The sequence below is a fragment of the Cololabis saira genome, chromosome 19 (assembly GCF_033807715.1).
Source record: "Cololabis saira isolate AMF1-May2022 chromosome 19, fColSai1.1, whole genome shotgun sequence".
Taxonomy (NCBI): domain Eukaryota; kingdom Metazoa; phylum Chordata; class Actinopteri; order Beloniformes; family Belonidae; genus Cololabis; species Cololabis saira.
Genome location: NC_084605.1, coordinates 13944187 through 13971481, shown reverse-complemented (window position 1 = coordinate 13971481; position 27295 = coordinate 13944187). Strand labels below are relative to the sequence as shown.

Here is a 27295-nt window from a genome sequence, read left to right as displayed (position 1 = left end):
GTTTCAATACTTCTTGTAGAATCGCCCTCTGAGTTTCAGACCTTTTTGGACAGTTTCTGGGTTCCAGTGGGACAGAAGAACACAACAAAAAGTAGGAGATGTCAGCCTGCCTGACAACTCCCCAACTGTGATGGATTTCACAAAGACCACAACCAGTAGGACCCCAGAGGGTCCGATGCTGACATCTTGGTAGCAGACAGCCCAGGACTAAAACACTCCCACGCAGGCCAGCTGACAGTCTTGCCTGGGCCCCGGACAAAATAATCTAAGATGGGCCCCCCTGCGCCCGGATCTCTCCTTATCCCTCTTCCTCTCCTCTCCCTCTGCTCTTCAGGTTTTTATACAAGCTGATGGACATTAACATTAGAGCTAGCCAGTTAGGTTAAGTTACAAGGTTGGTAAACGTTGGCTGCGCTGTTTCTTACCTTGCTCTACGCTGACTTTATTAATTCCAGCTTCACCGTCACCCCCTTTTTAAAATATTTGTGTAGAGAATCTATGAGGCCTCTATTTTCTACTTCTCTTCTTCTCTTTTCTCTTCTTTTCTGAGCACCGGACTTGTGCTGACCAGACATTTTGACCATTCTAATGATTGAATCAAATGATAACATCAAATTTTGATCAGCAAACCATTTTTGTGTTGGGGGTTCTTGACCACAAGGACAATTAGGAAGAAAACAAATAACAAGCTATTATTTAACTCAAATACTACATATTTTTTCCACAAATAGGCATATTTTGAAACATTTTGAAAAATGATTCCATAATTTAATGAGAATTAAAAAAAATAAAAAAAAATATATATATATATATTTTTTTTTTCAGTTCTGGGCCCCCCCCCCTACCCTGGGCCCGGGACAACAGACCCGTTTGTCCCCCCCTATCGGCGGGCGTGCTCCCACGTTCTGATGGTCCAGAAATCATTTGGACATAAAAGGGTGCTAGCAATGCTGCGGCTCAGTTGATTACATTCCCACACACATCCTCACTTAAACGATGTCAAAACGTTGACCTATGGCCCTTTTCCACTAGTACCACCTCAGCTCGCTTCTACCCGCCACGCCCCCGTTTTGCGCTTTTCCACTACGGGCCAAGGTGGGTGGAGCCGTGCCAAGCAGATACTTTTTCTGTAACCATTCTGTCGAGGTTCTAACCGGGCTGAGCAGGCACTATATCTGACGTCACCACCCTCCACGCCACTGATTGGTCGGGGGGCGGGGCCGTCAGACATTTGAATCAGGAAGCGGGAGTCAGCGCGAGAACGACTCGCGGCTTGCAGCAATTTTATTATACAGCACAAACGTCTGTTTGGTGATCCAACTCTGAGGTGCAGATGTTCATAAACCTGGTGGCTGACGAGAGAATTAAAAAAGGGATGTAGACGGGCTGTTTTTTCTCAGCCGCTCGCGGCTCCAGCTGATTTCTGATCAACGCTGACATGAACAAAGCGGTTGCGCAATCGAGTACGTCACAGCAGCTTCACCCCAACCTGCCCACTTCTCACCTGGCTGTGGAAAAACAAACGGGGACAAAATGGGTGGAGCCGGGATGAGGCGGGACGTGTCGGGCTGAGTAGATACTAGTGGAAAAGCGCCATAAAGTACAACAAAAGAAGCATCACGAGGAGCTCCCATTATAACCACGGTTCTGTCACTTATGATGTAATTAACTACAGCTATATTCCACTTAACATAAAGTGACATATTTGCCCTGCAAACTTCAGGTCCTAAACTATTTTTCAGACCAACTGCTTTTGATTTATTATTATTTTTTCTACTATTGGTGTTTAGCACCAATCACTGCCCAGCAATGAGGTGCCACAGTCTGAATCTTGGCTGGAGCCTTTCTGGGTTTGCATGCTGTTTCCATGCGTCTCCCATGTGTGGGTGTTCCTCCCTCCTCCCACAGTCCAAACAGGATCGGGTGGGGTGTCAGTGTGTGGTTCCGGGGAGGACCCATGTGCAGGAGAAGAGCTGACATGACTTTATTCACAATGGAAAGGGCTGCTTTGTTTTATTTCACCGGTCCACATTTCCCCAGTACCTTTGTGGATTGCCATGGTGCTCTTTGGCGCACTTCACGAGTGAAGTAATGTTTTTGCGGAGAGCCTCCTCTGTGGTGTTCTGCCCTGGGCGTCATGCCTCTTCCATGTCTTATATATGGTCTAAAGATGTTTACCAGCTCCGGTCCTTCAGCTGTTACTTGTTGGCTCCTGTTTTCCTCATTAAGGATTCTACATTGTGCCTTTGGAGTCATCTTGACTAGACAGCCACTTCTCGCTGCCACAAAACAAAACTGTCTCCTCCTCGAGGCAGTTTGTCTAACTGAGGACTGATGCATGGCTTAGCACTTCAAGGCTACTTTACTCACTCTTCATCCTGCCTCGGGGATCAGCAGAGGTTTCATGTGAACTTAAGATGTGTGATTTTGATGATTTTATGAGATCAGAGCCACATCTCCCAGTCATTTCATTAATGCCAGATGTAGAAACGTTTGTTGCAGTACAAATAAGACTCAGAGATATGATGTCCAGAGCAGATCTAGAGAAGCTCATTCATGCCTTCATCTCCAGCAGACTTTTTAAAGTTCTTCTGTCAAATCTTTCCAATGAAACCCTAACTATTACAGTACACAACTACAGCTCATCCAGAACCCAGTTCTAACAAGAACCAAGGAAACTGAACACATTACTCCTGTTCGGAGATCTTTACACTGGCTACCAGTTACCTGGCAACCTGTTAGTTTACACATCAAAAATATAATATGGGGCAAAAATAAATATCCAATCTTCTTGTAGAATAAAGACCAGGAAGGGCTGCTGGTAAAACCGCGAGTTACAACCAAACAGGGTGAAAATGCATTTAGCTACTATGATGGAATAAACTTCCTATTGATCTTATATGTGTTCCTATTCTAGACACTTTAAATTACAACAGAAAACTGCTGTATCCCTGTACCTTTGTTTCTTTGTTTTTACTCATCTGCTCTGAGCTCCGTTTTATTTTGTTCACATCATATGGGATTATGCTCTTTTTTCACCTTCCTCTCATCTCAATGTCTTCGTAAAGCACTTTGAGTTGCTTTTGAGTGTGAAATGTCTTATACTAATAACACGTTCTTGCAACAGTCTCTGGATTCAGTTACTTTTTCTTCCACCAGCACCATGAACATTTAATGGGTGCATTCACCCAAGAAAGTCTAACTTGTATGTTATTAGCTTATGAACATTGTGTTTATCTATAATTGTGACTTGGATCAGGATCAAATCCAGTTAATTCCAGGAAGGAACACGAGTTATACTAAATTCTATACTATAAATTACACACACACACACACACACACACACACACACACACACACACACACACACACACACACACACACACACACACACACACACACACACACACACACAGTCAGTATTTATCCATTTTCTACCACTTAATCCTATAGGGTCAGGCTGCTGGAGACTATCCCAGCTCATTACCGGCGGAAGGCGGGGCTACACTCTGGACAAGTCCTCATCCTTTACAGGGCCACATATATTATTGCAAATCAGATGTAATGCTGAGCCCTTTTATGTGTCAAAATACATATTTTAACTCATCAGTGATGCATGTGATTTTATTCTGAAGTCTAAAATAACAGTGAGGTATTAAGTACATAAAATCTGCTTGAAAAATGTATTTGATTGGAAAGATTATGAATATGATTCCCTGTGGAAACATGCAAATATAGTTTTGGGATCCTCAGTATTTGCTACAGAGTTTATAAATACACTTTTTCTTTTTAAACCTACATTTTAATTAGTGGGGTTTGTGTGAGGGGTGGGGGTGGGTCTGGGCAGTGGCGTCAATTCAGTGGAAGCTAAGGTATGGCAAGGTTACGAGTCACAGAACTTAACTAGAGTATCAATCAACACGTCCAGCAAATACTCATCACAGAAGTCTGCTATGTAGTTTATCTGTGTGGTCAAGAAAATTGGAACTTTTTCAAATGCAGTCTCGCTCACACTGCAAAAACTCAAAATCTTACCAGGAATATTTGTCTTATTTCTAGTTAAAATGTCTCATTTTTAGTCATTTTTAGTCTCATTACACTTAAAACAAGAGTCATCGCCAGAAAAATAACTTATTTGACCATTTTCACCTGTTTCAAGTAAATTTTCAATTGAAATAAGTAGAAAAATCTGCCAGTGGGACAAGATTTATCTTCTCATTACAAGAAAAAAAAATGTTCTACTTATTTTAAGTGAAAATCTACTTGAAACAGGTGAAAATTGTTGTTTTTTGAGTTTTTGAGTCTTGTCTTAAATGTAATGAGATTTTTTTGACTAAAAATTAGACATTTTAACTAGAAATAAGACAAATATTCTTGTTAAGATTTAGAGTTTTTTGCAGTGTAGTAACTTGTGATTTGCATTTGTAGTAATTTTCATATGTATTAAATAATAGAATAATCAATACAAAAACATTTACATTTTCCCTTGAAGCCAAGGTGTGGCGGCTGCCATACCTTGCCATACCCAATTGACGCCCCTGGGTCTGGGCCCTGTTTTAACTTTTTTAATTGTACAATTTTACATGTAAAGCACTTTGTGCTACATATATGTATGGAGAGTGCTTTATAAATAAAGTTTGATTGATTGATTGACTTATCCTAAAGAGAGCAGATTGTAGATCAACCCAGTAATTGTTTTAAACCTTTAGACTAACTACGGTTTAACCAAGGGTTAATAACAAACAACTCAAATGTATTTATTTTAAGTAAGTACAATATTAAACAGGTATGAGATATGTGACTTTTAATAACGTATATTTGCTCTGCTACCACAAATCTCAGCATAATATCCAAAAGGCTATTGACTCAACAACTCAGAGAATAATAACTGAATCATAGAGAGGCTATAATAAGAGACTATGATCTGAATGCTTTTCATTTCTTTTTTACGTTTCTAAACTGCCCTAGTTCTTATTTTGGACCACAGTGGAAGCGTAGTCTGCCATCTCTGATGTTTCAAAAAAACAATTTAATTTGTAACAATGACTTTATTTCATTATAGTGGGGTCGTTTAAGGCTCAGTCATTTCAAATTGGTGTTAAAGTTTGGTTTTCACTTCCAAGTTGAAGTTTAGGGTCTATAGAACAATTTGACTCCGAGTGTCAAACACATAGATAAAAAATGGCCTCTAGGGGGCGCCGTAAAATATGTAAAATGCTACAACTTTTGATTAGATTATCCAATTGTAACATATGAGGTATGTATGGATTCAGAATTAAAAGGAGAAACATGTTTACCAAGCATTTGGAGACCAGATAAATATAAATACACTTTTAGCCCAATATATTAAATGGACACAAGTAGGGTTGCCACCTTTCAGAAATAGAAATAAGGGACGCCCTGATTTCAGCAGCGCAGGAGCCAAAAAAAAGCCCCAAAACTTCTAAACTGAATAAAAAAAAAATGTGTTTATTTTATATGAAAAAACTAAATGCTTTGATTTAAAGTTTAAAGTGCTTTAATAGCATTGAACTTGCATGACTGTACAGACAGACAACCATACTAGCAACTGAAATATCCTCCTATGCTACGTATGTCCATATCAGCCCAGATGTAATATAGCCTACAGGTGAAGAATATGGTGTAAAAGTTAATTTATTTCAATAATTCAACTAGAATATGGTGTAAAAGTTAATTTATTTCAATAATTCAACTAGAATATGGTGTAAAAGTTAATTTATTTCAATAATTCAACTAGAATATGGTGTAAAAGTTAATTTATTTCAATAATTCAACTAGAATATGGTGTAAAAGTTAACTTATTTCAATAATTCAACTAGAATATGGTGTAAAAGTTAATTTATTTCAATAATTCAACTAGAATATGGTGTAAAAGTTAATTTATTTCAATAATTCAACTAGAATATGGTGTTAAGGTTCATTTATTTCAATAATTCAACTAGAATATGGTGTAAAAGTTCATGAAAATACGGTACAAATCGTGTCCCGTATTAGTTCAATAAGGGACGCAACATTTTTTTCTCAAATAAAGGACAATTCCGTATTTTACGGGACGGGTGGCAACCCTAGCAAAATTGTGCTTTTTTTGAAGATAAAGTCTGGGAATGTCCTCAAAGTTGCTATGAAATATGATTTTTAAAGTTATTATAAATAAATGCTGTGTAATGACTCAACTGGATTTAAGATTGGTGTTCAGAATATCCCTATAGCACAAAGATAGCTAGGATACCCATACCCATATGGCTGCACATAGCCTACATGATATGTAGCACCCAAATTGCATGCCTTTTGTTATTGTTGCACTTATTAATTATTTTACTGTTTTCATCCATATAGATAATACTGTGATTTTTCAAAAATAAGGTTATGGTAGAGTTAGGGTTAGGGTTAGAGTTAGGGTTGCCACCCGTCCCGTAAAATACGGCATTGTCCTTTATTTGAGAAAAAAATGTTGCGTCCCGTTTTGAACTAATACGGGACACGATTTGTACCGTATTTTCATTAACTTTTACACCATATTCTAGTTGAATTATTGAAATAAATTAACCTTTACACCATATTCTAGTTGAATTATTGAAATAAGTTAACTTTTACACCATATTCTAGTTGAATTATTGAAATAAATTCACTTTTACACCATATTCTAGTTGAATTATTGAAATAAATTCACTTTTACACCATATTCTAGTTGAATTATTGAAATAAATTAACCTGTACACCATATTCTAGTTGAATTATTGAAATAAATTAACTTTTACACCATATTCTTCACCTGTAGGCTATATTATACATCTGGGCTGATGTGGACATACATACAGTAGCATAGGAGGATATTTCAGATGCTAGTATGGTTGTCTGTCTGTACAGTCATGCAAGTTCAATGCTATTAAAGCACTTTAAACTTTAAATCAAAGCATTTTGTTTTTTCATATAAAATAAACACATTTTTATTCAGTTTAGAAGTTTTGGGGCTTTTTTTTTTGCTCCTGCGCTGCTGAAATCAGGACGTCCCTTATTTCTATTTCTGAAAGGTGGCAACCCTAGTTAGAGTCCTACTTCGACAATTTTTTTAATTATGGAATCTAAAGAGCTCCCAGCTGCCCCGCAGCGGGAAACACTGCCCCCTAGCGTCGATATGCTGCAGCGCTGCTCCCGGACTCGCTCCCCCGCTGCAGCGGCCACTCCTCCGCGGCACCTGGAGCTCCCTCGGGGTGAGAACTCAGCGTGCCCGAGCCGTCCCGGGGAAATCCCCCAGTCCCAGGGTGAATCTGTGCTCTACTCAAATGTTTACTCCTCTAACGACGTTCAAGAACGGCGTTTCCTCGCTGCATCTTCTGTGAGCAAACTTACCTGAGAGCAGCCGAACTGCACACCTTTCCAACATGGCTTCTTCCGCCACAGGTGACCGCGAAGACGAGCAGGTAAGCGGACTTCACGTTGCTCCGCTCTTAAACGGGACTTATGTTTTAACCTCGTTCATGCAGGGACAAATCTCCAGGTTTTAGTCCTGGTCACACAGTGTTGTGTGGATTATTGCTCTCAAACAAAAGGTAGTTAGTTAGTTAGTTCCCTTACGACGTCCCTAACTTGTTCTTCCAAGTTTATTATCTTCTTTTAGAAAGTGGACTCATGACTCTAGGCACGTGTTACACGACATTCCTGGGTTTATGGCTTATTTAAAATCTACTTGTGTGTGCAGGATGACTCCCTGAAGTCACTCTGACATTTCAACTTCAATTTCACTTCCACCGCTCAAGATGTATGTGGCTAATAAGGGCATGAAAAAAAGTAAAAATGAAATTACTCTTATGGTCTAAATTTGTGAGGAAAAAAATCTCAGATGAACAGCATCACATTTCATTTCAAATGTATTATCTGTGTGGAAAAACTAACTCATTGATTCTGAAATGAACTTGATGAACTGATCATCTGCAAGTAAGCACTTATAAAAGCTTTGTCAAGTTGATCTGGAGCATTCATGTGTGTAAACACAATGCCACTGAGGATATATATAAGCAATGATATCAGATAAGTGGATGTTTCCTCTGTCAGTCTGGGAGAGTTGGGGGGAGTGTTGAGCAGAAGAAAGCTGCATCTGAATAAACTAGGAGACGTCTGGAGCAATGTCCCATTTACAAACACTTGTTTCGCCATTTTAGCTTTGTTTTTGTTTATATTTGTTAACATGTTGCTTTGTCTATCTGAGGTCATATTTGCCTGATGTTAAGACCTGTAAGTGTCACTGAAATGGTTTACTGGAACCACCTGATTAAGCATCTATCACATCAGTAGTAGAGTGAGTTGCAAAACCATCTGGGATGCAAGTCATGCACTGCCATGTGACATAATAACATTGGTAACTAGCTTTTATCGTTAATTGTGTGTTGCGATGTTTGAGAACAAATATCTTTACAAACACTGTCAGTTGTGTAGTTGGGAAGGCAGATCTTGACCTGTGGTTAGACCCTGCTACGTCTTCGATGGCAGAAGATCTAGTCGGTTGCAGGTTACACTAGTGCAGAAAAGTTCTCATTAATCCTATTTTTACAGGGTCTGTGTTTTGAGTTTAAAGAATATGTTACATCTCTCAAACTTAGTGACAGAAAAATATGCAACAAGTGTTCATATCTTTTTTTATTCTTTGAATAAAAGTGAGAGGAAGGTGGTCTATAACCCCTTTATTTTATGGCCGTTCTCTTTGTCTATGAGATATTGGAAGGTCGGGCAGAATAATGCATGAAAGAGGCTAAAGTTTTATATATTGCATTAAAATAGTAATTGAAAGCAGTAACCTCACTTTAATGATCCTCTGTAAGCGGCTGTGCTCCTCTTTCAGGGGTTTTGGAGTAGAAATGCTCTCATACCAATTTTTTCATTCAATATTTTGTCAGTTCCGATACTGAGTATTGATGCTATTCTGGTGTTATTTTTCAATTTTTGGTTTGTAAACACAAATTAAATTTTATTTAAATTAACATAAAAACTAATCTATTACAAAATTATAACAAAATTAAGGAATGAGACAAAATGCTGCCATAAATATGGAAAATAAAAAAAGCTTTAATATATGGACATTTGAGCTCATCGGAGGCCCAGATGTCTGTCGTAAAGCTGGTCGTCTTCACCTCCAGCTGATGTGAAACATTATAATTCAGTATCACAAGGGATGAGAGCATATTAAGAGATTTCCGACTGTACTGCAGCTCGAGACGTGAAAACGTGGTGAAATCCCGTATTTCCAACGATCCCAAGGAGCCGACCACCCAGGAAAATGAATTCTAGTTGTCCGTCATTGCTCGACTTGCTTGAGTTTGTTGCAACAGCTCGTCTATCATTCCCTTCATTTGATAAACTTGTGCTTTTTCATCCGATGGCTCCTTAAATGCTCCAACGAAGTTGCTCATGTTGTTTTTCCCTGGAAACTATTTTTCCTGGGGGGACTTTCCAGTCTAAACGCTAACGCTAGATTGCTAGGTCTGTGCACCCGTTCGGGTCTCACTGCTTCTCCACCTGGCCATTCAAAACAGGAAGTTACAAGGCAGTATTTCTTAAATTCTTGCACTGGCTTTTAGAAATCAGAGGTGAATTGTAGTTCTGTTTATAAACATGGTATAACTTGGTCTACAGAGTGAATACTTCCCGATACCGTTATTTTCTGCAGGATTGTGAGCATTTCTAATACTGGCATTGATATTTGAACACATCTATTTTGTCCGACTTTCAGCAAGTAGTAAAAGGGGATTGTTAAAACTGGCATTCATTTAAACCTAATAGTGGCTTGAAGAAAGAAGTTTGTCACAGTTGTTTGAGTGATAGTTGTTTGATGAATTTTTTTTTTTGAAGCCGAAGCAATATCTGTAATCAAGAGCATGAAATCCATCTCTTTAAGTCCTCTGCTCTCTCAGACTGTCTGAAACCCCCGGTCTCAACCTTGACCCTGCCAGGGGTTTGAGTTCTACAGTAGGTAGCTGACTCCTGACTACCCGTCTCACCACGTTATCAGCATTGAGAGACGGTTTCTGACATTTAACAACCTGTCTGTTGAAATCACATCCGTGTCTGATTGCTCAGGTGGCTGAGTTCCAGTCCGACAGACTTCGACTTGGACTCTTAAGCTGTATCCTGTGACATCTTCTGCCTTCCTTCTTTTTTTTGTTTGTTTGCTTGTTTCAGATTGAAATGCATTAAGTTTCGGTTAACGGTTACTTCAATGGGCAGTTAAAAAAGATGCCTTCCCTTCCCTTTACTTTGAAGCCGGCCCATTTAAAAAGTCAAGCTCAAAGTTTACACTAAAGTCATAAATAGTGCTCAACTTATGCACAACTCTGGCAGCTGGTAGACGGTAACTTGATAGACTGGATTGTTTTGTCATGCAGGGAATTGCATGTGCACTTCGGAAAGTTGGTGCAAAAAATCCAACCACAACAATATAGCAAGTAAGGTATGAAAGGTGGGACGTAGATAATTCCTTATGAAAGATGGTGAAGAGAATGATTCGTAAATTACAGTGCTGGACTGGACTGGATAAAAAAATCAAACCTACTACTGTGTTTATGTTTCTTTTTTTTCACATTTTTGGTGGCATTATGACACTGATATACTGAAGAGGCCCTTTTGAATCTCATAATTTGCACATATTACAATTGACAAATGCTGGAGATTTATTTTATTGATACTACCGCCTATCGACATATCTGTTTGTGCGCCTGTCGGTCTCCCAGTGCCTGTCAGCCATCCATTAATGGTAAACCACAGATAGCAGTAGAGCATGGAAGCCCATTGGCTGCCTAGGTATCGGTGGTAATAAAGGCCTGTTGCCAAGACTTTGCAAGAGCTTTATTGTTATGGAGCAAACAATGAGAAACTCCGCCCAATATATGTTGTACTCAAAAGCAAATGGATCCAACAGTGGTCACACCTGGCGTGCGTGCGTGCGTGCGTGCGTGCGTGCGTGCGTGCGTGCCTGCGTGCGTGCGTGCGTGCGTGCGTGCGTGCGTGCGTGCGTGCGTGCGTGCGTGCGTGCGTGCGTGCGTGCGTGCGTGCGTGTGTGTGTGTGTGCTCTGTAATGTGAAGTCATGTGGATGCATGGGATGCCAGCTGGTAAAGGTGTTAGATGGTGCAATGCAGTGTGGGGATCAATTAAGATCTATTAACAAAAGCCAATTCACGCTGAAGAAGCTGCATGCAGAGGAGGCACATTCTCTATTATACTATCTCAACGATTAATTGCAGTTAATTGAAGTTGGCTGAAACTTTCCTGCTTTTGGAATAATACATTGATGTTGAATCGGTTGGATTTACAGTCAGCTTTTGTAAGACTTGATACAGACTCCAGCAAAGGTCGTATCAGACTGGGAGTAACTTCTACTGACTCACTGTTTGCAACAACACAGAGAAAATTGACAAGAAAACACAAACATGTCAGTTACTCAGCAAAATGACGAATATTCAGAGCTCCAGGCTTCAGGTTTTTACACAATACGTTCCCTTGTGTTGGTTTAAAAGGATGTGTTAACCGACTTCGGAGGGGCAGCAAACATGAGACGGAGCCAAGGATGAGATAAAGGAGGCGCAATACTACATCTCTGATCTGAGTCTGTGATGTGTCAACATCCTGCAGATAAGACGGGTTTACTGGATGAGACATTTTCAGACTGAAACTGCTCAATCAAAGTGAAAGTGTTGTAGTGGGGTCGGCTACTCTCTTCAGCACATGAAAAGTTAACATTAAAAGTTGAAGAAGACATAAAGGACCAGCTTGCAGTTTCATTGCATTTGTACCAACTCTCAATCATATTTGATATATATATATATATATATATATATATATATATATATATATATATATATATATATATAGGGCTGGGCGATATATCGAGATTTTAATATATATCGATATATTTTCAAACGCGATATGGTACAAGACAATATCGTTTATATCGTTTAAAAAATATATATATATATATATATATTTTTTTTTTTTACATTTTTTTTAATGATTTTGATATAGCTTATTTTGTGACAAATTGACTTGAATGTTTTATTTGAGATTTGCACAAATGTTTTGTTATTTGCACAACTGTCAACCTCAGTGGAAAAGTCTGCCTGTTACTGTCTACACTGTATTAATTGCACAGTGTATTTTAATTTAATTGTTATGCAGGAAAGGGATATTTGTTTTATTTTATTCAAGAAACATTTTTATTCTATATATGCAGGCGGTTTATTTTTATTTCATTTGTTTTATACATTTTGATATTGTGCAGACCTCTGTTAATAAAGGTACCTGTGTGACATTTGGCACGAGGCTTTGTATTAAAACTGACTGTTTTTTTAAGGGTTTGGCTCAGAAAAAAATGAAGCTAACAGAGATGCTATGCTATAATGCTTTGGGGGAAACCCCAATTATGGCACAGAAAAAATATCGAGATATATATCGAGTATCGCCATTCAGCTAGAAAATATCGAGATATGACTTTTGGTCCATATCGCCCAGCCCTATATATATATATATATATATATATATATATATATATATATATATATATATATATATATATATATATATATATATATATATATATATATATTATAATTAGGCTGCTAAAGGTTAGCTTTGTCATCTTAATCAGTCTAGCTTTCCCATTAATTAATTCTCCATGTACTCTCTGGTTGTCCTGCTGATTTACAAAGAGACGTCCTGTTCAGCTGACTCGGTTTGTAGCTGGGAGTGATGCAGTGAGACGAATGGAGGAGTAGAGGGGGGTTACTGATTCACCCGCTGTGGCTGCACTTCAGAGCTGTGTATTATGGTAAAAATGAGCAAACATGACCTCAGTTGTGGTGAGGTCATGCCAGGTCATCGGATTACTGCGCATATGTAGAGAAGGAGATCTGGTATCGCATCAGACATGAGTTTGGAAACATTTGTGCGCTAAGTCAAACACAAACAAGAGCTTGTATCTGAGGTTTTGTGTTGACTTAGCTGTGTTAGCTTTTACATGCATTTAAGTGTGAATGTGTAACTGGATATTAATCCTACAGTATGTACTTTGAGCTGGCATTTACATGCGTGTGTGTGTGTGTGTGTGCGCACGTGCGCTGCAGTCCGTGACTAGCTGAGCCAGACACACAGCAGGCCATGACACCGGCAGACAGACAGAGCCTGTGAAAAGTGGGAAAACTGAATGGCGGCTATTGATAAGGGGGCAGATAGAAGGAAAGAGGCAAGTATGTGAACCCCTGTGAGGTCGGCCAGGGTGCGTGTGAGCTGATAGGCCCCACCGTACAGTGGCTAAAACTCTCTGTGGACAGTTTTAGGGTCTTGTTTTCCAACACTGTTCAGGTTTTAGGACGGCGGCTGCACTGGTCATCTGCCAATCTGAATGTTGGTGGTTCGATTCCTGGTCTTGCAATCCACATGTGGAAGTGTCCTTGGGCAAGGCATCGACTCAATAGAAAGCAGCTCTATGGACCGAGATAGCGCCGTGTGAGTGGGTACTGTCAAGTAAAGTGGTTTGCGTGGTCAGACGACAGGAACTTTGCTACATAATACGGTTCATTTATCACTGGGGGGGCAATGGAAAAGTGGAAGATTCGCAGATCAATTGTTGCTTGCTGAAGTGTCCTTGAGCAGGGCCCACATTGAACCCCACATTACAAAGGTTTACCCTTTCAAATGGTTTTTATTTCTCTTTTATTCATTCTTCACAAGCTGGGAAACAAAAGGTTTTGGTAAACAGCTTTGCTTTATTTTGGTCAAGATAAGACTTGACAAAATTGTGTGTCATCTTGAATGAAGAAGCCTCAAGAAATTCTGGGACAGCGTTATTTTTAGTCCTCTCACTGACGGACAGTCCAGCGTTTCCGATGCTGAACGGGATAATGAAGGGAGACCTTAAATCTCATTTCTCAAGATTATGAGGAAATGCTCAAACAGTGTTTTCGAGGAACACAGCACATGCAAGGTGGCCATAATGGGCACGACAAGTGCATGCTAGCGGGTACAAATCTATCTGTACTATCTGTCTGTCTGTCTGTCTGTCTGTCTAAAAAGGGGGTCAATACAGTTGCTAGGCCCTTTATGAGCGTATAAAAGTGCATATTAAATCAGTATAATGATTCACCTGCATGGTCCATTTGTTTTTGTTCACATCCCAAGTTTAGCTCTGAAACATGTCCATACTGAAGAGGGTTCTTGTTTTAAACCAGCGTACTGGGACAATAACACAAAACAACTGGTTCGTTTCACAACCAGCTCCAACATTGATGTCAGTGAGTTTTACTAGACCAGGTAATAAGCTTTTTAACCGTCATATAATTCTGTTAAATGACTATAATGGCTGCACTTTTCACCTGCAACATTTGATTCAGATCTAATTTATTTCCAGATGAAAATGAAATCTGATCCAGATTCGTGGGTTCGTGGGTCAGCAGCGCAGGGCCGGACAAAAGATCAGTGTGAACATCTGCAAATTGAAAGAAAGGATGAATGAATGCATGAATAAGTACCAGTGTGTAAGCGCTGACTGACAGTGACAGACGGAGCGACAGACACGCTGCATGCTGGGTCGCAGCACCGACTGACACCAGGGTTGTGTAGAATATAGACTGCTGTACTTGCTTGTGCTGCATTCACACATTCATGTGGACGTTCAGAGCCTACGGCCTCAACAACGCCAGTCAGTGATGGTTTCAGCCTCAAAATCTCTCCGATTCCAGACTGATTGTGGGCAGATATGCAAAAATGATGCCTTATATGGATGAGGATCTTTCTGCAGGGCTTAAAAGTTAGCAGATCTATAAGTTTGAATGTCAAAAATAAAATGTTTGAGCACTTAATTTTGAATTATTTTAAAAATTGGAACTGAGATGTATTTTATTGATCAATCTATTGATGAAAATAATTGAGAAATAATCTTTACAGTTAAATCAGAACAAGGACAACGAATTCAGCTTTTTTTCTTTACAGTTAATTTTTTTTTTTTTTTAAACCGAACATGTTTTATGTATAATCTGATAAATAATTTAACCTGTAATTGTGTTTTATTGGGTAGAGCATTTAAAATCTCTTTAAAACCAATAGTGATTTCTATGAAGTGGTCATGCAGATTACCTGCAGCGTCCTCTGAGAAGAGGAGTCTGGTTTACTTTAAAGCTCCCGTGAACATCTCTGATTTGGTTCCCCTCATGCAATAATCAGTTTTCTCTGACGTCATGTGTGAGGACCCTCCCGAGTGGTTTAAGTTGTTTTTTTTAGGTTTATTACAATATTGTGTGGAAGCAGAAGAGCAGATGAAGAGACTTAAACAGTCAGACTGAAAGCAGGTCTGGACTCCACCATGAAAAGTACAACCTTTGAGCAAATGCAGTTAAACTCTTCCTCTGAGCTGATAATCTCTCAGCGTAATTGTGAGATTGAGCAGAAAAGTCTGATGAATGATAAACTAGTGGAGACCTCAAAACTCCAGCCCCCTCAGATGCTGCACCTTTCAGGCAGGATGACTTAAAGTGTGTTTTAAAACTGAGCTGGATGCAGCGAAACCGGTGTGACCGTGCAACTTTCCTGCTGCGTTGTTGTCGCCATGAAGCTCACTGGTCCTGGCACTGAGACCATTTTAGGCGTGGAACCGTGTCCTTCTCGCTGCCATTGGTATTGTGAGAGTGTGTCTGTCCCGAAACAAAGGATGACTGTAAATCCAGGGAGGTTGGAAAGTCTGTGTGTGTGTGTGTGTGTGTGTGTGTGTGTGTGTGTGTGTGTGTGTGTGTGTGTGTGTGTGTGTGTGTGTGTGTGTGTGTGTGTGTGTGTGTGTGTGTGTCTTCTGTGTAAATGAGCCTCTTTGGCTTTTCAAGTGTTGAACCTTTTCATCTGACTTTTCTTTTGCTTTTGGGTGTTAAGAAGGAGACATCTGTGATTGTCAGTGAAGAAGAGACACAAGCTGCACAAAAAAGCACGACTATTATCTTGACATGTAAAAATCAGTGTTAACGCCATCATAGGAGGAATTTTGGAAATGTTAAGGTAGAAATTAAAGTTGAGAGACAAGTAAAATCCGTGGTGCCAGACCTTCGTGCCAGACCTTCAGAAAGTCAAATAAATCTTTGCCACCAGCCGCGCATTTTTTTATTTTTTATTTTAACCTTGTCTGCACATATATTAATGGTTAATACCATGCTGGTAAGAACCTAAAGTATATATATGTGCATTTTTTATATAAAATATATATGATATATTTTTAAATATGTCACATATATTTATTTTATATATGTATATATATATATATATATATATATATATATATATATATATATATATATATATATATATATAGGGATGACATCCGCTGCTAGTCCAAGACGCGAAAAAACACATGGAAGCGCAAAACGAGCACTGGAAATTTGCAAGAGAAAAAACACGGGAATTAAAATCAAATCTGCTGTAATTAAAACAGATATATGAAAACTGCTGTTTTTCTTCATAATCTACCCACGACTGAGTTCATCATTCATCTTCTGCATTACAAGTCAAATAAATCTTTGCCACCAGCCGCGCATTTTTTTATTTTTTATTTTAACCTTGTCTGCACATATATTAATGGTTAATACCATGCTGGTAAGAACCTAAAGTATATATATGTGCATTTTTTATATAAAATATATATGATATATTTTTAAATATGTCACATATATTTATTTTATATATGTATATATATATATATATATATATATATATATATATATATATATATATATATATATATATATATATATATAGGGATGACATCCGCTGCTAGTCCAAGACGCGAAAAAACACATGGAAGCGCAAAACGAGCACTGGAAATTTGCAAGAGAAAAAACACGGGAATTAAAATCAAATCTGCTGTAATTAAAACAGATATATGAAAACTGCTGTTTTTCTTCATAATCTACCCACGACTGAGTTCATCATTCATCTTCTGCATTACAAAATCTCCCATTTTCATGTCAGACCAATGACGGACTCAGTAATTATGATAATGATAATAACTATGCTATAGGAATGATTTAGAAAAGATTATATAAAATAACGATCACACACAATATGGGGGTGTTTATTGACCTGAAGAAAGCATTTGAGACCATAGATCATAAACTTTTATTAAATAAACTAGAGAGATATAGTGTTAGAGGGATTGCCAATTCATGGATAAAGAGTTATCTTGCTGACAGATTTCAATATGTTGAGTTAAATAATGATAAATCAGAACTAGAAAGAGTCACCTTCGGTGTCCCACAAGGTTCAGTGCTAGGTCCTAAATTGTTCATATTATATATAAATGATATTTGTAAAGTGTCTAAAATAATAAATTATGTCTTGTTTGCTGATGATACAAACCTTTATTGTTCAGGGAAGAATTTGGAACTGAGATGAGATGTACATCAGTTAAGGCTAGAGAAATTTGGAATAGTTGTAATAACAACCTAAAAATGTGTCGCTCTATCGTCAAGTTTAAGAAATTGTTTAAAGAAAATACTGCAAATAAATATAAAACACTATAATTATAAAGTATACTATCAAAAACATTCTAGGATGTGAAACGTCAATTTTATATTTTGTCTTACTTATTTTTTTCTTCTTTATGTATTGTTTGTTTCCACTGAGTAAAAGCTAATGTCTCATATTTTTGCTGATCATAAGAAAAAAGGGTAGGCACTATAAGCTACGGCTTCAGCCTACACCTTTTCGGCAAAAGAAATGTTGTTTTTTTTCTTCCTTTTCATCTTGTTCTGTACAAGCCGAAATAAAGATTCATAACATAACATATCAGACAGTTAGTTTGCCCACCATCATCGTACAACCATAAATGGACCATTTGTACGCTCAAGTATCAATATTTCAATATTTCATCTTGGTATTTTCAGCAACCGTCTGCAGCCATCAACTGAGAACTCTATTTAACACAGACTATTTTGTGTCCTATTGGTAACCAGGCGATTATTAATATTTTATCCAACAGTTCATCCATGCATGTCTGCATTACTGAGGGAATGATAGTATTCCCTATTTCCATAAGTCAACACATTACCCACAGTGACACACTGTAACAGCCTTCTCTTAGCCATGTCTTTAAACTCTTCTTTATAGCAGTTGTTTCAACGTGACTCCGCCCCAGCCCACTTACTTGAAGTGCGGCTCTTTTTTTGATGTTTCCGTTTTACTGATTGGTGCTGCCCTCTTCTGAGGAAGAATATTAGTGGTAATAAAGATGAGGGAGCTGGATTATACGACTCTACTCGGAGTCTGTGATGTCACAGTACTCGGGCTCTCTGGATGACTTATTTCAGACCTGGGTAACTGCAAAGTCACAGGGTTGTGTTGTGTCTGAGCTAGGGCTGTTCGATTAATCGATTTTAAATCGTAATCGCGATTATGTAATTAGAACGATGTTAAAACATGAAAATCGTAAAATCGATTTTTCACTTTTTTTTTTTAATTTTTATTTTTTTTTTACCTTGTCTGCACACATATTAATGATTGATACCATATTAATGATTGATGGAAATACCTCTCAATACCTGCGACAAGTGCCCCATTACACACCTCTACCTCCTTCATGGGTTGCATTATTATTTAGCATGCAAAGACCCAGTTTAGTTTAATTAGAAAATTTCTTGTTTTATTTAATTGGAAATATAACTTACTGTATGTTTGCAAGTGCTGATTTTTTTTTCCAGAGATAAAACTTTATATTTTATTATATTTTTTAAAACTTTTTTCAACTTATTTTACAGAGTTTTGCACTTTATTCATTCATTTTTGGTTTAATAAGAGCAAAGTTTGCACTTAAAGCCCAATGGGGCAAATGTTCAATAAAAAAACAGCATATTTGAAATCATTTCTTTGCCTTTTGTCAATTCACCAAATAATCGTAATTGTAATCGAAAATCGGATTTTGAGAGAAAAAAATCGCAATTTTATTTTTGGGCAAAATCGAACAGCCCTAGTCTGAGCTTTTCAGTTGGCCGTCACTTCAGACACCCTTAAAAAAATAGTGATTTATGTCTGTTCCCTTGAGTCAATGTGTTGGTTGTAAATTTGGCTGACTTCCAGAAGCAGTTTGATGGAAGGAGCGGCGACACAGGACGCACCCCCATCGAGAGTTGAACCCAACCTCCCTGGACTGTTGATGACCTTTGAATCACAGCGTACCGTGGGTTTTCAGGACTGATGACTCATCGTTAAAATGGCACCAAACTCTGCGTGTGTGTATCGGCAGATCCAAGCACAGACAAAAATAAACTAGGCGCTCTATTGATTATAAAGATGTCGGGGAGGCCAAGCGTCCTTTCCAAAGCTCTCACTGGCTCACCCAATATAGTTTATCCAGTTGTCATGGAGAACTCCTTGCCACATTACTGTTGTTACTATGGGGATTGATTTATCACCACGGTGCTACCCTGGCAACCAAGTATGAACTCAGACTCATTTCCTGCTGCCTGGTCATTACCAAGAATCTCTTCACACATCATTCCTACACAGACTGTATAGTTGATCGTTTTGATCATGTTTTTTTTATTTTGCTCTTTATGTGAACATTGGAGGTCTGTGCTGCACGAACTGTAGTGTGACGCTACTATTATCTGCAGATGGAGGAGAAAGGAGGCAGCAGAGATAAGAGATGAAAGGTGAGAGGGACAGAATGAAATAAGAAAGATAAAAAAGATCATCAGTCAGAAACAGCTCAGGAGAAAAGAAGTTAATAGAAAGAAAGGGAGGACATTTGGACGAGGAGTTCTTTCCTACTCTTGATATGAAACCCTTATCTTTATCAGGGGGTTACGGTTGGACTGACATTCCTCCGTGTCAGACCACCTGAGGCACGGAAGACTAATGAAAACAGCAGAAAGATTTCCTGTTGTGTGATTGTTGTTTTCATAGGTCTGCTCGACAAACATTCACGTCCAAATACAAACCTGCAAACGTCAAAACCACCTTATTTAGTTCCAACGCAAAACCCTAGTGTGTGTTGTTGTGGAGGTGATCGTTTCCTCTTGGAATAAAAAGAAATAAGCTCTATCCTGGACATGTTTACACTTGCAGGGCTGCAGGTTTACCCAAAATGTCTTAACGGGAAATACTGAGTCAAGTTCTGAGGCAGATGCAGGCCGACAGGTGATGTGGAACGTACATACGTCAATCTACTCAGGCTGGGAATTATCTGAATATCTCTGAGACTTAAACTTATGACAGCTTTGACTTTTTGACATCTCGCATGTCTCGATAGTGTTTCTTTGATGAAACCTATGACACATTCATATTTATTGTTGTCTGAGAAAACCAGAGAACTTGTTTTGTCATTTTTGAATTATAACGTTTGAAAACTACGACGGAGTATTAGGGCCAAACAAAAAAACAAAAAAAGGAAATTACGAGAATAAAGACATAATGTAATGAGAATAAAGTCGTAAAATTATGAGAATAAAGTCATAATATTACGAGAATAAAGTCGTAATATTACGAGAATAAAGTTGTAATATATTATAAATATATAAATATAACTTCACAAGATGCTCAATATTCTTCATTTTAACACAGGGAGAAGATGCTCTTCCTGTTAGAGTTCTCATAAATTACCACTTTATTTTCATAATATTATGACTTTATTCTCATAAATTACCACTTTATTCATTACGACTTTATTCTCGTAATGTCAAAACTTTATTCTCGAAATTTTTACGACTTTATTCTCGGAATTTTACGACTTTATTCTCGTAATATTACGACTTTATTCTCATAATATTACGACTTTATTCTTATAATATTACGACTTTATTCTCGTAATGTTACGACTTTATTCTCGTAATTTTACGACTTTATTCTCGTAATATTACGACTTTATTCTCGTAATTTTTCGACTTTATTCTCGTAATATTACGACTTTATTCTCATAATATTATGACTTTATTCTATTACGACTTTATTCTCACAACATTACGACTTTATTCTCGTAATTTTACGACTTTATTCTCATTATATTATGACTTTATTCTCGTAATTTCCAATTTTTTTTGTCTTAGTTTGGCCCTAATACTCCGTCGTAGAAAACTGATGTGGAGGTCAGAAAACTTTTCTAGGTATCACGTAGTATCAGGTGAAGATGTGTGATTTCATCTGGGTTAAGAAATAATTGAAATGATGACAGCCTCTGACTGCTCTTATCTAATTTATCAGAGAAACAGACGTAACGCCGGGTGAGAATCAAACCCATATGCATTTCCCGTGCCTCCGACTATCCGAGGAAAGTCTCACTGAGGTGTATGATGTAAGACCCACTAAGACAAGTTGATGCAAGTCCATTGGTTGCATTTGCAGAGCAATCCTTTGGGCCATATCCATCCAGGCGATTCACATGCTGGTTCAGAGCAAGTGACTAATTTAGTTCTTTAGTTTTCAACATGCGAGAACTGGTTACGTCAGAGGCAAGGGTGTCATGACCAGCTGGAACACTGAGCACCTTTATTAAGTCACATGTGGAATTGTACAGAACTGTGAAAGCTTTAAGTTTGACACATCTGGAGAATGTTTCTACTGAGGAGGAAATGGCTCTTTGAAGGCTCTGAAAGCATGTTGTTTTGCCATTACGGAGTATTGGTTGTAGGAATGGGCGATATTTTACCGTTCACGATATACCGTCCAAAAAATTCCTCACGATAAGAATTTGTCATCTCGCGGTAAAAACGATAAATTCCCTTTGATAAAGTTTTTGTGTAAAAATGATTTATGGTTCTGCGTTAAATCCACAACGTACGGGAAGGAAGGAAGGAAGGAAGGAAGGAAGGAAGGAAGGAAGGAAGGAAGGAAGGAAGGAAGGAAGGAAGGAAGGAAGGAAGGAAGGAAGGAAGGAAGGAAGGAAGGGAGGGAGGGAGGGAGGGAGGGAGGGAGGGAGGGAGGGAGGGAGGGAGGAGGAAGGAAGGAAGGAAGGAAGGAAGGAAGGAAGGAAGGAAGGAAGGAAGGAAGGAAGGGAGAAAAGAGGAAGAAAAGAAGGAAGGAGAGAGCAGGAGGAAGGAAGGAAGGAAGGAAGGAAGGAAGGAAGGAAGGAAGGGAGAAAAGAAGGAAGGAAGGAAGGAAGGAAGGAAGGAAGGAAGGAAGGAAGGAAGGAAGGAAGGAAGGAAGGAAGGAAGGAAGGAAGGAAGGAAGGAAGGAAGGAAGGAAGGAAGGAAGAAAAGGGGAGAAGGGAGAAAACAAGGAAAGGAGGAAGGAAGGGAGAAAAGAGGAAGGGAAGAAGGAAGGAGAGAGCAGGAGGAAAGAAGGTAGGAAGGAAGGAAGGAAGGAAGGAAATGAGCCTGAAAGAAAGAAAGAAAGAAAGAAAGAAAGAAAGAAAGAAAGAAAGAAAGAAAGAAAGAAAGAAAGAAAGAAAGAAAGAAAGAAAGAAAGAAAGAAAGAAAGAAAGAAAGAAAGAAAGAAAGAAAGAAAGAAAGAAAGAAAGGAAAAAGGATAAATTCCCGTTGATGACGATTTGTGTAACAAACATGGCGGATCTGAGAGCGAGATAGATTTATAGTTGAAAAGGTGGAGTTGAATTGGTATTTTTAAATCGTTATCGGGATAAATGCCAGAAATTATCGTGATACATTTTTTAGTCCATACCGCCCATCCCTAATTGGTACTGTCGTCAACGTGCAAATTCGCTTACAAATGGGACTTCCAGCAAACATGTCTCAGGTCAAAGGTCTCGCCAGCGTCGGCACAAAAACCAGCCAGTCGGCACACAAGGACAGTTCAGATGCGTCTGGTTCAAACTGGCACACCAAAGTCGTCGCTGCGCTGAGGAATGTACCATGCAAATCTCATGGAATAAACATGCCGCTTAATACAGACGGGAAGCCTTCATCTTCACCGTCCCTCCTCCTTGACCCGTCCCATCTGTCTCCCTCAGCGCTGCAGAATTACAGGAACCATATCTGGAAGAAAAGGACGATCTGTCACTGTCTCCTGATGCAAATTATCATAAAAGCATTTAAATGTATGTTTGCATGTTCTGTTTATCTTACGACTGAGAGGAAGATTTTGGTGCCATTAGCCACCCGCTGGTGCAAACCACCCTCTATCTCCTGTAACCACCGGCTCTCTTTGTCTGATCGTGCCTGGTTACAGAGCACTTACTGCACGGCAATAAAACCGCTCCCTTTTCCAGCATGTCTCTAATGGCTGGCTGACATCAAATATGAGCCAGAAGGCATCCTCTTACGTCTGGCTACATGCAGCTGCGTGAGGAGGCATTATTGTGTTTTTCTTTTTCTTTATCATCACATTTATATCCTTATGACCAAGACACCAACTCCTCTGGAGCTTCTGGGTTGAAGGTTGGCCTTGAGGCTTCACTTACCCTTTTAAGGGTTTGGGAACATACAGAGCTTTGAAGTATAACGGTTAAGTTTGGGCCTCCAGGTGTAGGGGCCGAAAGTTGTAAATAACAATTGTCACATGATGCATTTTGGTTTTAACGTCTCCATTGTAAAGTATTGCATGAAAGCCAGTCGACGTGAGGTGGTATTCTTCTTCTCAATAGGGGATAATCTGTTTAACGTGGCGGCAGGATTTCTAACTTCTGCAATACAGGTCATACATAAAAAAGCAGCCTGTTTGGCATGATTTGAGGCTCAATAGGGCTTCATTACTTGGAAAAGTGGAACAGTTTTATGGTTTCGATTTTATGCTTCCACTTATCCCTGCAGGGTGAGACCATTACTTAAGATTCATTTCCAGGAGGTGACAAATTTACAGGAAAGTAAATCTTCCACTAGTCACGCAATTCAATAAGCAGACCGCCGTCTGGGCCAGAGTATCTGCAATATGCACAAAATGCTTTAATCTTCATCTGAGTAGTGGTTGCAGGTTACGGGGGAACACATTCTGACAAGGAAAGTCATCTTTGTCTGGTCTTCCTTCTGTTTTCAGTACATTTATTTTCATATATAATAGTACACACGGACAATAGGTGACCGGTGACTACTGTTTTTGATATCTTTGTTCAGTTCACCGATTTCATTTTTAGTTTAATGCCTTTTTAAGAAGTTATGCACTTAATTATTATTGTTATTGCTTGTTGTGGCCACCAGATGGCAGGCTGTGTTTCCTTTCAGTCAAAGTGGTAGGATGCAACTTTAAAGCGTGTACGTCTCAACAAAGAGTGACACAAAGTCATGATTAACCTTGGATCTACCAGACCCAAGTGAAATAAAACACAATTACACCCAAGACTTTGAGATGAATTGCATCCCTGCACATTTTGTTTGTTGCAAGGGATTTGCAGCAAGTGTGTGAATGAGTCGTAGAGAAAAAGCTATAATGAACAGCAAAGGAGACAGTCCTTGAATGCCTCTGCTTCTCCGTGGATGGTACAGTTATAATTGTACTGGGTAAAGCGACTCACACTGGCATAATCCACTCACAACACGCACACACTCAGGCACACGGAGAGCAATAATTCAGTGATCCACCATCGGGGGGCTTTTCCTGTCTTTATTCATTATTGATAAGGGTGAGGCGAATGGGGACGAGTGGGGGGACTGGGGAGATATTTTGTTCTGCTGATCACTAGCAATCCATCACTTGTTATTGTTTTCCTCATTTAACCTTCCTCTTGTGTTACCTTTACACGATTACTAGCTGCTCTGCATCCCTGTGTCTTCAAATGGTTTAATACTTACTATTCCTGTTTAAGAATGTAATGTTGAGCATTCTGTTGGTGTTGACAGGAGTCTGGACCGCCCAATCACGCTGTGGGTGTGGAGTGAGTGAAGCCTTAGATAAACAATCTTTGGGAAACACCTGGGGCCAGATGCATAAAACTGTCATTCATTACTGGAGGCCTGCATGGAGACAAACCGCAAAATCAACCATGCACCGTTACTCTCTGAGCCATGGATAATCTACCGTTAAATCAGCAATAAAACTAAAACAAACACTTCTGGACTTTTGGAAGAAAGTCAAAGTACTCGCAGCAGCTTGTTCATAGTTGATAAGGACTAAAGAGTGGATGCTGATGGTTGATGTTGGCCTCACACCTGAGGACAGTTTTGTTCTGCACTTTCTCTTGTGACTGGGACAAGCAGGATCATGAACAGTACAGCTGGGATGGAAAAGACAAGGAATTAAAACGAGTGGGGGCACATTTTCCAGTCGCAATAGTAAAATAAGCTGCACTGTCTCAAAATAAGGGTCTGAAAAAGTGACTCAGTATTTAGCAGCTGTTTAGTACCACATGTTATAACTAATCGGTTGAAATACACCTTAACCTGCCGGAGGATCTGAGAGGAGCTGGAAATGTGGACATTTTTAAACGTAGACTAAAAACTCATCTCTTTGGTCTGGCTTTTATGTAGCATCACATTTTATAGTTTTAGTTTTATTCCGTTTAAAATTTTTTTTTAAAGGTATCTGTTTTATTTATTTATCTATCTCTTATAATGTTTTTATTATTTTTATTGTTGTGGACTGATTTTTTTTTTAGCCTTAATCCTTGAACCTTTATCTTTTTATAAATTTTATATATTTTATATTGTATGTCAGGGTGCATTGGTCTCCCAGTTTTTCTCTTTTTGGTCTCCCAGTTTTTATTTGTTTATTATGCTTATTTTTCAATCAAAATTTCAAAGCACCTTGTATTTCATGTACCTGGACGAAAGGTGCTATATAAATAAAATTTGATTGATTGATTGATTGATAACCAGTTTTCAAGACATATGATGAGTGATTTTCAAATAAAAGGCTTCTTAAGGTCTTGCATACAGTACAAAATCTCTCTTTCCAACCTTGTATTTACAGCTTTTAAGCAGCAGGTGGTTTTTGGGGGCGGGGTCAGCCTCTTAACCTCGCCCCTCCACCGCCATGGACTGTGTGACGGATTAGCAGCTATCCATTTCCAGTTTACAGCAAATCCAGCAGGATTTTAAGCTGAGGGGTTGGGAAAAAAAACGGGGAGTTTTGATCATTATCGTAAAGATCTCAGTTTGTGATGTCACAGTGTCCTGAAACTCTGAGTGGCTCATTCAAAGCAGCACAGAGGAACATTTGCAGTCTTTAGTGCTTCAGTGTCCTTTTCTAGGTGTTTTTTTTGCTACATTAAGATTTGCTTTTGTTTCTTCTCTTCGTTGGTCACTCATTTCCAGAGGTGGACAGAGTACTCGACCCCAATACTTGAGTAAGAGTACAAATACTGGTCAAAATTTACTCCGTTAAAAGTAAAAGTAGCTCAGTCAAGATATCACTCGAGTAAGAGTAGAGAAGTACTTGCTTTTAAAGGTACTTAAGTATCCAAAAGTAAATGCTTTTAAATTTACTTTAAGTAAGAGTAAGAGTAAGAGTAAATTTCTTATTTTCCACATCAGTAAATTACTATATTTTTTCTAAAGGTTATGTCTTGACTTGTTGCGGCTCTGTCTTGACAAACACAGGCTACTTTGGCGGTATCGTTTTGAGGAGGCTTGACGTATTTCCGCTTTACGTACATCCCAGTGGAGAGCGTGCACTGTGATAGGTCTCCTCCTTTGACAAAAACAGCTTGTGTCCAATAGGATTTTAGGGAAGAAGAAAAAAGAGCAGACCTGAAAGTAACGAGTACTTTTCAACCTTCCTAGAAATTTACTCGAGTAAAAGTAAAAATATTTGTCTTGGAAATGTATTCAAGTAAGAGTAATAAGTACCAAAGAAATCTAATACTCAAGTAAAGTACAAATCCTCTGGATATGTACTTAAGTACAGTACTCAAGTACATTTAATCCGTTACTGTCCACCACTGCTCATTTCCTTTCAGGATTGAAATATGTTCTTTGGTTGGTAGTTAGTTAAGACATCAAACAATGCAAGCTATCAGACAGAAAAAGTATTTTTTAAATTTCATATAAACTGTTACTCAGGTTGGGACTATTCTTTCTGCTTAGTTAGCTTACAAAAGTAATATCCTGCGATTATAGGTTTGATAGGTTAAAACGACTCAAAGAGCCAATCACATTTTGATTTGACATTGAGATTAATTGAAAATGATTGCTTTTCAAATTTTAGGTTCAAATAAAGCGTATTTTAATTTCCTTGTTTATAACATTAACCTGTCAATCAGGAAAAATGAGGAGTTCCTTTTTTACTTCTATACTTGGGACCTGTTGAATAGCTGTTTTGCTGCTGCACAGAGATGAGCCCTGCAGGAACCGCGGCTCCCCAGCTCCTGTCCCTGGTCCGGGGCTTGTTGCTGCTCCCATCTCACTTGTGGAGCGTGTGGGAGGCTCCCACAGTCAC

The 27295-nt window shown here is 38.7% G+C and overlaps 1 protein-coding gene across 1 annotated transcript in view; it reads left to right on the top strand.

Moving 5' to 3' along the window:
* Positions 1–7201: 7201 nt before the first annotated feature.
* The window catches only part of LOC133419626 (ankyrin-3-like), a 209266-nt gene continuing 189172 nt past the window's right edge, over positions 7202–27295 (top strand). The window contains exon 1 of the mRNA XM_061708909.1: positions 7202–7442. Coding sequence (XP_061564893.1) covers positions 7404–7442 — 39 coding nt within the window. The 5' untranslated portion in view covers positions 7202–7403. The remainder of the gene's footprint in view (positions 7443–27295) is intronic.